General features: G+C 47.0%; 1 protein-coding gene across 2 annotated transcripts in view; it reads right to left on the minus strand.

The window, feature by feature from the left end:
* The window catches only part of ascc3 (activating signal cointegrator 1 complex subunit 3), a 146,285-nt gene extending 136,210 nt beyond the window's left edge, over window positions 1-10,075 (minus strand). Inside the window, exons 1-5 of one of the 2 annotated variants that reach the window (XM_024385525.2) lie at window positions 9,990-10,075; window positions 9,240-9,386; window positions 7,905-8,055; window positions 5,090-5,283; window positions 4,532-4,930 (exon numbers count right to left, since the gene is read on the minus strand). In XM_024385525.2, the coding sequence (XP_024241293.1) occupies window positions 4,532-4,930; window positions 5,090-5,283; window positions 7,905-8,055; window positions 9,240-9,329 (834 nt within the window). In that variant the 5' untranslated portion in view covers window positions 9,330-9,386; window positions 9,990-10,075. Of the gene's footprint in view, window positions 1-4,531; window positions 4,931-5,089; window positions 5,284-7,904; window positions 8,056-9,239; window positions 9,387-9,953 lie in introns of both variants that reach the window. The other variant, XM_024385526.2, reaches the window with a different exon arrangement.
* Window positions 10,076-12,119: the final 2,044 nt, after the last annotated feature.

Here is a 12,119-nt window from a genome sequence, read left to right on the forward strand (position 1 = left end):
AACTTTATGTCCAAACTCAATTTGGCTTCACAAAAATAACATGATCGTTGTGGTAGAACGTTTATTTTGATTGCCGATGTTCTGTATTTATTTAAGTCCCATCAGGAAGACTGACTTCAGATGTGTCCATATAAACATGATTATTAGGGAAATCGTTTATGTGCATGTAACCGTACTCAATGAGACATCAAAACCCACATAGTACCTGACATTAGAAGATATGAGCAGTCTTGAATATATTCAGAATGTTTAATCCTGCATTATTTTTTTTAGAAATAATAAAATATAATACAAAACTGATCATTCAATTCATGCTTCTCAGTTTGCAGATGGATAAATGGATGGTTGGATGGAAAGGGAGACTTTGCTCTTTTGCTTTTCCACATCCTCTGGGGACTTGGTTAGCCACCGCGGTAGGGGAGCCAAACAACAGACGCACTTTGATGATGGCAGGTGACAGGTCAGCCGCCCTCCTTTGTGAAGGGTAGTCTTTGTTTCTGTGTGCTGGGTCTTGGTTTTATTCTGTCTCCAAAGTCCTTTCCCTCTCAGTGACTGGAGGGTCGTTCCATGTCGTTTCAGAAAGCAATGACATCAACAATCTCAGATTGTTCCGAAATCATTTCTGTAGTTAGAAACATAAGATTTGACAAATGCTTTGGAATCCTCATGTCTTACTCATTGTCAGAATTTTTTTAGGTCCAAATCGGATGTTATGTACTATATTTAATGAATTTGGGTGCAATCAATTAGCTTAATTTCTCAGAGATCAAATTATATTTAAACAAAATAATGGTGCAGGGTCTCCATCGCGCTCTAGTGACTCCTTGTGGCGGGCAGGGTGCATGCACACTGACTGCTGTCGTTAGCTGTACGGTGTTTCCTCCGACACATTGGTGTGGCTGGCTTCTGGGTTAAGCGAGCATTGTGTCAATAAGCAGTTTGACTTGGCAGGGTCGTGTTTCGGAGGAGGATTGGCTCTCAACCTTCGCCTTTCCCGAGTCCGTACGGGAGTTTCAGCGAAGGGACAAGACTAACTACCAATTGGATGTCACAGAATTATCTGTAAACTTCTGTTTCTTACTACAGAAATTATTTCAGAACAATCTGCGGTGGTGGGTGTTGAAATCCTTGTGCTTTTTGAGGTGGAATGACCCCGGGACTGTGTTGTTATTGTTGTTCTGTTTTTCACCTGCTGCCCGGAGAAAATATATTTTTTATGGGCACTCATGAATTCTGTCCTTGAAGTTCATTGGATCCTCTCAGCCTAGAAGGAAAGGTGAGGAGGACAGAGGAGTCCACTGGGAGTGAGAGACAGTTTTCCCCTCAGAAGGAAGGAGCTCACAGACCTAACCACCCTGAAGGGTTTTTTCTTTTTACCTTTAAGTCTGGATGAGGCTGATATATTAGGTGAACTGTAAACCATAGATTGTTCTAGAAAACACATAGGCTACAACAAGCTTTCAGGAAGACAGGCAACTATCAGTGACCATATAGATCACTGGTTATAATACAAAATGTTGCATGAGACTGCCATGCAAGCAGCACACCCGCATACAGTATGTCTTAGCGCAGTCAAAACTATGAATATAATTACTCAGTCTATATCCTGGTGCTTTAATGGAGCTACAGCTCTTTTCACAACCACCAAAAACGTACCTTTAAAACCAAGCTCTCTTTCTCAAGCCACTGCTATTGCAGCAAATGTCATCATTCCAGGGGTACAAATGAGAGGTAATAAAATAAAATAAAAAGCGGGGGTTTATCCTCTGTCACATGTAATGGTACAGACCCTTTAAACATTGCTGTTGAATTTGGAGTCACTCGCAGAGAGGTGCGTGGAGTGCACACACACAAAGGGCACTCCACATCTAAAGATGTCAGTAGGAGAGTTGGCTTCCAAATGTCAGCTACGTGAAGAACATTAGAAGAGAATGTAGACTCAGGTATTAGTAAAACCTACACTGTCTGCTGTGTAGAGAAGGAAAGAGAAAGGGAGGGAGAAGGACTCAAGAGGACAGAATGAGACACTGTTCATCTAATTCAGGAGTGAAAGTTATGGATGAAATCTCATTGTCAGAGGTCTCAACATGTGGCCTACGGGAAGGAGAGTGCGGTGGCCTGCGGGAAGGAGCGTGCGGTGGCCTGCGGGAAGGAGCGTGCGGTGGCCTGCGGGAAGGAGCGTGCGGTGGCCTGCGGGAAGGAGCGTGCGGTGGCCTGCGGGAAGGAGCGTGCGGTGGCCTGCGGGAAGGAGCGTGCGGTGGCCTGCGGGAAGGAGCGTGCGGTGGCCTGCGGGAAGGAGCGTGCGGTGGCCTGCGGGAAGGAGCGTGCGGTGGCCTGCGGGAAGGAGCGTGCGGTGGCCTGCGGGAAGGAGCGTGCGGTGGCCTGCAGGGCGTGCGGTGGCCTACAGGAGCGTGCGGTGGCCTGCAGGAGCGTGCGGTGGCCTGCAGGAGCGTGCGGTGGCCTGCAGGAGCGTGCGGTGGCCTGCAGGAGCGTGCGGTGGCCTGCAGGAGCGTGCGGTGGCCTGCAGGAGCGTGCGGTGGCCTGCAGGAGCGTGCGGTGGCCTACAGGAGCGTGCGGTGGCCTACAGGAGCGTGCGGTGGCCTGCAGGAGCGGCGGTGGCCTGCAGGTGCGGTGGCCTGCAGGAGCGTGCGGTGGTCTAGGAGCGTGCGGTGGCCTGCAGGAGCGTGCGGTGGCCTACAGGAGCGTGCGGTGGCCTACAGGAGCGTGCCTACAGGTGGCCTGGCAGGAGGAGCGTGCGGTGGCCTGCAGGAGCGTGCGGTGGCCTGCAGGAGAGTGCGGTGGCCTACAGGAGCGTGCGGTGGCCTACAGGAGCGTGCGGTGGCCTACAGGAGCGTGCGGTGGCCTGCAGGAGCGTGCGGTGGCCTGTGAGGAGCGTGCGGTGGCCTGCAGGAGCGTGCGGTGGCCTGCAGGAGCGTGCGGTGGCCTACAGAGGGCACTCTAACCCTGATCTTTAACTGCTAACACACACACCTCATTTAGACTAGATGCTGGATAGGGGGGTAGAGGAGAACAAGCAGAACAGAGAGCCACTAATAAATTATATGAATTAAGGTGTGTGGCGACCTTGTGTTTTTGTGGGCTGCAGGGGCGCGAGGGAGAGAGCGAGAACGACTCTAAATTAAGGACCTGTATAAGAAATGGGAGCTCTGCCCAGAGCCTCATCAATTCATCCTCTCCTCTCCTCTGTCACAACCTGGCATCTCTCCCTCCCCCTCGCTCTCACTCTGTAAGTGTGTTATTTTCTTGTGGAAGAAGTGAACAACATGTCCCAATAACACCATGGTTCAGCACAGACTAAGTGCTGCCTTAATTGCCTGTTGTTGCCCAGTACTTCTAGCCCAGTTCTTCTAGCTAGTCTTGATTCATTGGTAACTGTGCAAATCCTTTCCACATACACTAAACCCAAGGTCTTTCCACCCTCTAAAAACCTGAGAGAATCGCAGACGTTAAACCTGAACACTTTCACTTATTGTGTGGCATACAATACCGCAGCCTTTATCCTGGTGTGCATGCCAGGCCTACCGCAGCCTTTATCCTGGTGTGCATGCCAGGCCTACCGCAGCCTTTATCCTGGTGTGCATGCCAGGCCTACCGCAGCCTTTATCCTGGTGTGCATGCCAGGCCTACCGCAGCCTTTATCCTGGTGTGCATGCCAGGCCTACCGCAGCCTTTATCCTGGTGTGCATGCCAGGCCTAGCAGCCTTTATCCTGGTGTGCATGCCAGGCCTTTTATCCTGGTGTGCATGCCAGGCCTACCGCAGCCTTTATCCTGGTGTGCATGCCAGGCCTAGGCCTTTATCCTGGTGTGCATGCCAGGCCTACCTTTATCCTGGTGTGCATGCCAGGCCTACCGGGTGTGCATGCCAGGCCTACCGCAGCCTTTATCCTGGTGTGCATGTCAGGCCTACCGCAGCCTTTATCCTGGTGTGCATGTCAGGCCTACCGCAGCCTTTATCCTGGTGTGCATGTCAGGCCTACCGCAGCCTTTATCCTGGTGTGCATGTCAGGCCATCCTGGTGTGCATGTCAGCCTTTATCCTGGTGTGCATGTCAGGCATACCGCAGCCTTTATCCTGGTGTGCATGTCAGGCCTACTGAAGCCTTTATCCTGGTGTGTATGTCAGGCATACTGCAGCCTTTATCCTGGTGTGCATGTCAGGCCTACTGCAGCCTTTATCCTGGTGTGCATGTCAGGCATACTGCAGCCTTCCTAGGTGATGGGGCCTGCCTGGAGAAGCAGTAAGATCTTCCTCCTCTCCTACAATGTTAAGGTCAGCTCTCCAGAGCTCTCCAAACGTCATCTTTAGCATGAGACACGTACCACGTCAACCTTACACACCCTGAGCTAAAGGCCAAGGTTGACCTGCCATGGAGACGAGGTCCAAACTGGATGTGGTCTGACCTGGGGTTTAAACCCCCAGAGGCCAGCTGGCTAAGTTCAAGGAATAACTGAGGTTTGGGTCGGCACAATAGTGTGAAAGGGGTAAAGGTGGTGTGAGGGTGCTGCTCACCTCATTTTGCAGCTCGTCGTCACTCTTGGTGGAGGCCAGCATCTCAAACAGGGAGGTGCACAGTTCCTCAGGGCTGGAGGAGATCATGTTGCCTCCGTTCAGGTACTTCTCCACCTCCCCTCTCAGGATGGTCCCATCCCCAGAGCTCTGAGCCCCTCCCGGGCTTAGCCTGCCTCCATCCACCTCTCCCCCATTACCCCTGCGACCTTGGTGGTTGTTGAGGAAGCTGTGGAAGTCCAGGCCTCCTCCAGGTGTCTCGTCCTCAGGGTCCCCCACCCAGGGTAGGGCCTCCTGGGGGTCCAGGGTGTAACAGTCATAGGAGAAGGTGATGTTGCGTCCAAAGGCCGAGCCTCGCTGAGGGGCGCGACAGGAGCTCTGGGAACGAACAAACTCCTCCACCTGTAAAACATGAATAAATAAATAAATAAAGGCATAAATAAGGAAATTATGATGGTAGAATAATAAAATACTAGGAAGAAAATGTATAAACAAAAAGTAACTTTTTTTATATTTTATTTTAAGTAGACCTATATATAGTCAGTATTACAGTTGTCCCACCTGGGACTCTCCCAGAGGGGCCACAGCCCGGGACACAGCAGCACAGGAGGCGTCAGCTGCCGAGGAGGGGAAGGGCCCAAACATTTGCTTGATGGCCCTCGTCTCCTCGTGACCCACATGGTCCTTGTTGTGGAACGTCTCAAACAGGAAGACAGCAGCACTCTCAATGGTGTCCTGGCCATGCTCTATCCCCACTGCCAGAGACATGGGGAAACAAGAAGATATTTAGTTAGCTAGATACCATCATCATTTATTATTCGGCCAGTTTCTTCAGTCCCACTCTTCAACCGAGGCAATATGGGCTGTCATCAGCATTACAAATATGCTGACACGGATGATGATCATTGTGATTATCAGAAAACGCACTACCATTACTATTACCATTAGTGATACCTAGCTGGCTAGTGGCTACAGCAATGTGACATTTCTTGCTGCACTGCTGTATGTTCCAAGCAGTAAAACACTAGCCTTGTCTAGCCTTGTCTAGCACTACTCCTCAGAGAAATGAAAGACGGAAAAGAGCACTTTCTAAAAGACACGTGTCCTCTCTCCGTGGCTCATTTAGAGGGAATCGGGACTAATTGTCCAAAAGAGAAGAGGGAGAGAGAGGGGAGAAAGAGAGCGAGCGAGCGAAAGATAAAGGGTCATACTTAGAAGCAGAGATACAGATGAAAAGGATTTAAGCCAATTAAAATGGCCTAAAAGCATTTCACTCTCCACTGTGTGTGTCAGGGCACGATGGATGTTTTTCATCTTCATGCTCAGTGGGATCTGGAGCTTTACTTTATTCTCTACGCTCTAGGTAGAGACAGGCTAAGGGCACATTAAAAGGACAAAAATTGCATGGTCAAGAACCTTTCAAAAATATCCCAAACATATGTTTATTATCGCAGAAGGCTCTCTAGACTTTCAATGATGAAGACAAAAAATAGAGTAGCGGCGAACAGAAAGAAAATAAATTGAACAAAATTGCCTTTTTTTTCTCATAAAAATGCACTTTTATCTCAGGGTTTCAAGGAGGTAGGTAGGCAGGCCATAATGCTTCTCTTGGCGAGCTCTTAGACAGCATTTCAAAGTACAACATGGTTTCAGTGACCTACTGCATGTCTCTATTGTTAGAATGTACTGTACACTTATTTTCTGACAACATCCTGACATTCTCCACTAAAACACCTCAGCAAAGGAACCTGCATCAAGCTCTACACTATATTATGCATCTTTCAGAGATACTGGCCCTGGCCTGATTCTCTGTTGAAAGGCTCTTGTATGACACCCCCAGGCAGTCAGCCTCTACTAGCTATCCTGAGCTCTTGATCCCCCACATACATGTAGCTGCTGTTAAAACCCCAGGCTTGTTCTTAATTTGTCTTCCCTCGATTCCTTGTGTCCTCTCTCCCCATCACCTTCTCAAAACACGTTCCTCTGGGGCCTCCTGAGTGGCACAGTGGTCTAGAGCACTGCATCGAGGTGCCACCAGAGACCCTGGGTCCGAGCCCAGGCTCTGTCGCAGCCGGCCGCGACCGGGAGGTCCATGGGACGACGCACAGTTGGCCTAGCGTCGTCCAGGTTAGGGAGGGTTTGGCCGGTAGGAAAAACCTTGTCTCATCGCGCACTAGTGACTCCTGTGGCAGGCCGAGCACAGTGCACGCTAACCAGGTCGCCAGGTGCACGGTGTTTCCTCCGACACATTGGTGCGGCTGGCTTCCGGGTTGGATGCGCGCTGTGTTAAGAAGCAGTGCGGCTTGGTTGGGTTGTGTTTCGGAGGATGCATGGCTTTCGACCTTCGTCTCTCCCGAGCCCATACGGGAGTTGTAGCGATGAAACAAGATAGTAACTACTAAGAATTGGATACTACAAAATTGGGGGGCAAAGGGGGTAAGATTCACACACAAAAAATAATAATAAATAAATAAATTTTAAAAACACATTCCTCTAATGCGTTTTGAGAAGGTGAGGAGAGGGGACATGAGGAATCGAGGAGAGAGGACGTGAGAAATCGAGGAGAGACAAATTGAGGGAGCCTCAAAGATGCCTTCTCATGTGTCCTGCAGGGCCTCAGTCTCTTCCTGTACACTACAGAGGTGCTCCGCCCGGGGGTTAGGGGGACAGAGGGGTGTGTGTGTGTGTGTGAGAGAGAGATCCCCCCCCATCCCCCAACAGGCAGTATCAGAATAGTAATAAGAGCAGTAGGAGTTGGCCGTGTGTTGCACCACTGTACGACTTCTGGAGGAGTTGTGGGGGATTTGCATCTAATCTAATTATAAGTCATATCAGGAAATCTGAATGTCGTTGTGGGGCGGTCCCTGCGGTTCCTTTTGGTGGAGCAAGCTCTCCATAGGAGGTTGAATCCGAACAGTGGAGGGGAGGCTCAGTGCTTTGTCTTGAGGCTAAAAACTATAGAGGACGATTGCACATTTTGACGGCGAGGAAATATAATACATTTAAGTGCGGCCCTTCGGACCTCGGTGAAGACCAAATCCAGCCCTCAAGGCAAAATTAGTTTGACACCCCTGGCTTAGTGCATATCATCCAAGCCAATGAGTTGATTACCTATCACCTATCAGTGTTTAACCTATATTAATTTAGTGCTGGCGCCCCATGGAATGGACAACCCCATGATTCAGCCCATTTAAAGGTTATAATTCTTTAAAAGGCAAAATTTCATTTCAGATGGTGTCTACAAAACAACTGTCTTTGCCACTGCTTGGAATAGTCCTAGGGAAAACACTGTCTATTCACCCTCGCAGATAACATAACATTAAAATGGTGCTCTATGACTGAAAGTGCATCCCTGCCATTCAAGCGAGTTGATTACCTATCTGCTTGGCAGCCTGTAGGATGCTCTTCAGCTCCTGTGCTGCAGCCTGCTGCTCTGCCTTCTCCAGGTGCTGAGTGAAGAACTGGACTATCTTCTGCCATGTCAGGCCCTCTCTGGAGAACAGCTCCTGCCTCTTCAGACGCTTGGTCTAACATAAGACAAACAGGGGACAGCAAGGGGACAGCAAGGGGATAAAGTTACAGATGTATCATGACAGTCTGATATTGGATGCACAGTGACCTCTCTCTGCACATCCCTCTATATCACACACAAACACACAGCAGAGGGTAATTCTAAGTCCTTTTCATAACTCAAAGACATAGCGCAGCAGCATATGCATATATCCTTGCATAGCGAGCAACTTTGAAATAAGCCTTTCCTTTAGCATTGGGTATTAGTGCTCATCAGGTCAGGGGGTTCAGTGCAAGGAGGTCCGGCAGCAGTAGTAACACCATGCCTTTATTACAATCAGCACTTCCATGTCCTCTAGAACTAAAGAATTTTAACTGATAATCTCCCAGCGACCCTCATTAGTCCCTCTTTTCCCTCAAGCAGCAGTTTTCACACTGTGGAGGATTTAGCAATCGGAGAACAGGGCAAGAGGTGGTGGTCTGAGGACCAGGCCCAATTTCCTCCTAAGCAGAGTATCTCAATACACACCAACAACTTAACAAGCCCCCGATCAGAATGAGAGAGGAGAAAATAGGGGAATAGAGGCAGAGGCAAAGATTAGAATATATTGTGAAATGGGCGAGAGAGAGCGGATTAAAGAAGATAACAGGAAAAGAGAGGTAGCATGGTAAATGGGAGAAAGCTGGAGAAAGCCATATCAAGGAGGGAAGTGAGTGAAAAAAACACTACAAGTAGCCTGTGTTCACAACAGTCCAAAGCATCCTCCTCAATTAGCTTAATTCACATACGTAATCAGCTCCCCCTCCCTCTTATAATAAAGCAGGGCGGTGAATTTCTAGGGACCTCAAGATGCGATATCACAATACTACGGTGCCAATATGATATGTATTGTGAATCGATACTGTGATTTTATCGCGATTCAATGTTACAAACCTATTTCTCACCCAATGTCTTCTGCAGAGGTTCAAGAGAGAGCAATGAGAAAACGAGTTTTGATCATGGGCATAAGTGATGAAAACAAATTGGCTCCATATTTAAAAAGATAGATAAGCTTTGAAGGAAAAATACTGGAGTTTTGGTGCTGGCACAGCCGGACTAGGGATAAAATAACATTGCGATATTGTTAAATTGCCATAGTGTCCATTTACAAAGGTTAGTCAGATATGGTCTATAATGTAACTTGCTTTGGGTTAGCCTTACCTTCAGATCATATACTTCTTCTGTGAAGTCTTCCTGCTTGCTGACAGTAGAGAAGGAGCGCAGGGCGCCGGTGAGCCGGGGTGGAGACATTGGTTGCCTACCACTCTGTGGTCCATAAGATTCTACCAAACACAGTATATTTCTGATCTGAAAGTTTAAAAAAATATTCACATTTAGGGTATAAAATCAAATAGCGGAGTAAACAAAACAATACATTTTCCCTCACCACCAACAAAGAGACTTGATTTGTTTTCAATTGGAAGATAAGGTTACGTAGATGGTGTCATAACTGAAGAGTTGGGTAAACAATTTAGGTAACGTAGCTAAATGCTTGGTCTGACAGCCTGTCAACTCCATGGACAGCTAGCTAACGTTATCTAACTCTGGCTAGCATCATAAATTAGTTAGCTAGCTCAGCTGACAATGCATGTCGTGGCTAACAATAATACAGCCACTTGCCAAAACGAGTCTTTGAAAGAAATGCTGTAATTTCAATGTCAACAACGTGACTTTGTAGAGATGAATAGAATAGCTAACTAGCTAGCTTAGCACAGTTGGAGGGAGACCAAATGGAGAGACTTGCGTTAGCTAACAGCTAACGTTAGCTGCTCAATTTAACACGTCTCCCGATACAATGCAATGGCCACAAATGCAGGACAGTGTGGTACTTGTCATCATAATAATACGAACAAAGAGTGTATGGATAAATTGTACCTGTACTCGTAACGACAGCAAGGACTTAATACTCACGTTTCTACACTTTCAGAAGCGTTTACGTCAGATGGTCCGTCAAAGGTGGAGTAGTGGGTATTGTAGTAAATTTATGGATACTTGTAGGCATGGAAAGGACTACAATAGCCATATTAATCAATACAAGAAGCAAGGCATCAGTAATCGATTTGTGAGAGAGAAATCAGCGAACTACAGGTATTTATGACAATTATATTTGCCTACAGTATCATCAAAGATACTGATAACTAACTCCTTTCATTTTTGGGGGTATGAAACGGGTCCCTTCGTGGAAAGGTTTGGGAACCCCTGGAGTAGGGGAATAATAGAAGAATGTATTACAGCTTTCTAGCTATGAGTGTATTAATCAGTGATGATAACTGGTCTGTGGGTCAAAGGTTGGCCCATAAGCCACGTTCAGGTTCTAGTCAGAACTAGGAAACTCTGACATTTCTGACTTGCTGACTGGTTGTAGGAAAAGTTTCCTTGTTCCAGCTAGCAAAATTACCTCTGTAGTAAACACAGATTTAGGAGATTCTATACGCTTTGTTCTATGAGAAATATTCATCAGCTAACGTAACTTTTGTGAATTTTGAATCATTTACAGTATGTAATCAAAACAAGCACATAAAAGCACATAAGGCTTCATAATTCATAAAGTTAATGTTAATTGCGTGACATAATCTTTTATTTTATTTATTTATTTCACCTTTATTTAACCAGGTAGGCTAGTTGAGAACAAGTTCTCATTTGCAACTGGGACCTGGCCAAGATAAAGTGTAGCAATTCGACACATACAACAACACAGAGTTACACATGGAATAAACAAAACATACAGTCAATAATACAGTAGAACAAAAGACAACAAAAAGTCTATATACTGTGAGTGCAAATGAGGTGAGTTAAGGAAATTAATAGGCCATGGTGGCGAAGTAATTACAATATAGCAATTAAACACTGGAATGGTAGATCGGCAGAAGATGAATGTGCAGGTAGAGATACTGGGGTGCAAAGGAGCAAAATAAATAAATAAATACCAGTATGGGGATGAGGTAGGTAGATAGATGGGCTGTTTACAGATAGGCTAAGTACAGGTGCAGTGATCTGTAAGCTGCTCTGACAGCTGGTGCTTAAAGCTAGTGAGGGAGATGTGTCTCCAGCTTCAGAGATTTTTGCAATTCGTTCCAGTCATGGGCAGCAGAGAACTGGAAGGAAAGATGACCAAATGAGGAATTGGCTTTGCGGGTGACCAGTGAGATATACCTGCTGGAGCGTGTGCTACGAGTGGGCGCTGCTATGGTGACCAGTGAGCTGAGATAAGGCGGGGCTTTATCTAGCAGACACTTGTAGATAACCTGTAGCCAGTGGGTTTGGCGACGAGTATGAAGCGAGGGCCAACCAACAAGAGCGTACAGGTCGCAATGGTGGGTAGTGTATGGGGCTTTCATGACAAAACGGATGGCACTGTGATAGACTGCATCCAGTTTGTTGAGTAGAGTGTTGGAGGCTATTTTATAGATGACATCACCAAAGTCGAGGATCGGTAGGATGGTCAGTTTTACGAGGGTATGTTTGGCAGCATGAGTGATGGATGCTTTGTTGCGATATAGGAAGCCGATTCTAGATTTAATTTTGGATTGGAGTGTCTAACCAAACACCCAGGTATTTGTAGTCCACGTATTCTAAGTCAGAGCAGTCCAGAGTAGTGATGCTGGACGGGCGAGCAGGTGCGGGCAGTGATCGATTGAAAAGCATGCATTTAGTTTTACTTCAATCTCATAGAACAAAACGTATAAAATCACCTAAACCGGTGTTAAAGATATTCTTCTGTACTTGTATATACTTTTTAGCCAGTAGTTCTGAAAGTAGTGTCCACGAGCCAAAAGTGGTCCCTGAAAATTGTGTACTATGTCACAAATGTGTAGATATGTGCACCACTTCATTACTCTCTCTTTCGCTCTACTGTGCGTGCCACTTGCTAGATGTCACTCAAATGGTGAAGGGCTGAAACTCAAATTGCTAAGGGGCTGGCCCACGTAGGGGTAAATGTAGGAAAAATGGCGTCACACAACTTCCAGAAAAAAGTTGCTTTCAAACTAGGGATTCCGTGGATAATTGAGGTAAAACAGTAATTCTGCTCAAAGATTAGGA

Source organism: Oncorhynchus tshawytscha, linkage group LG23, assembly GCF_018296145.1.
Source record: "Oncorhynchus tshawytscha isolate Ot180627B linkage group LG23, Otsh_v2.0, whole genome shotgun sequence".
NCBI classification, from domain to species: Eukaryota; Metazoa; Chordata; class Actinopteri; order Salmoniformes; family Salmonidae; genus Oncorhynchus; species Oncorhynchus tshawytscha.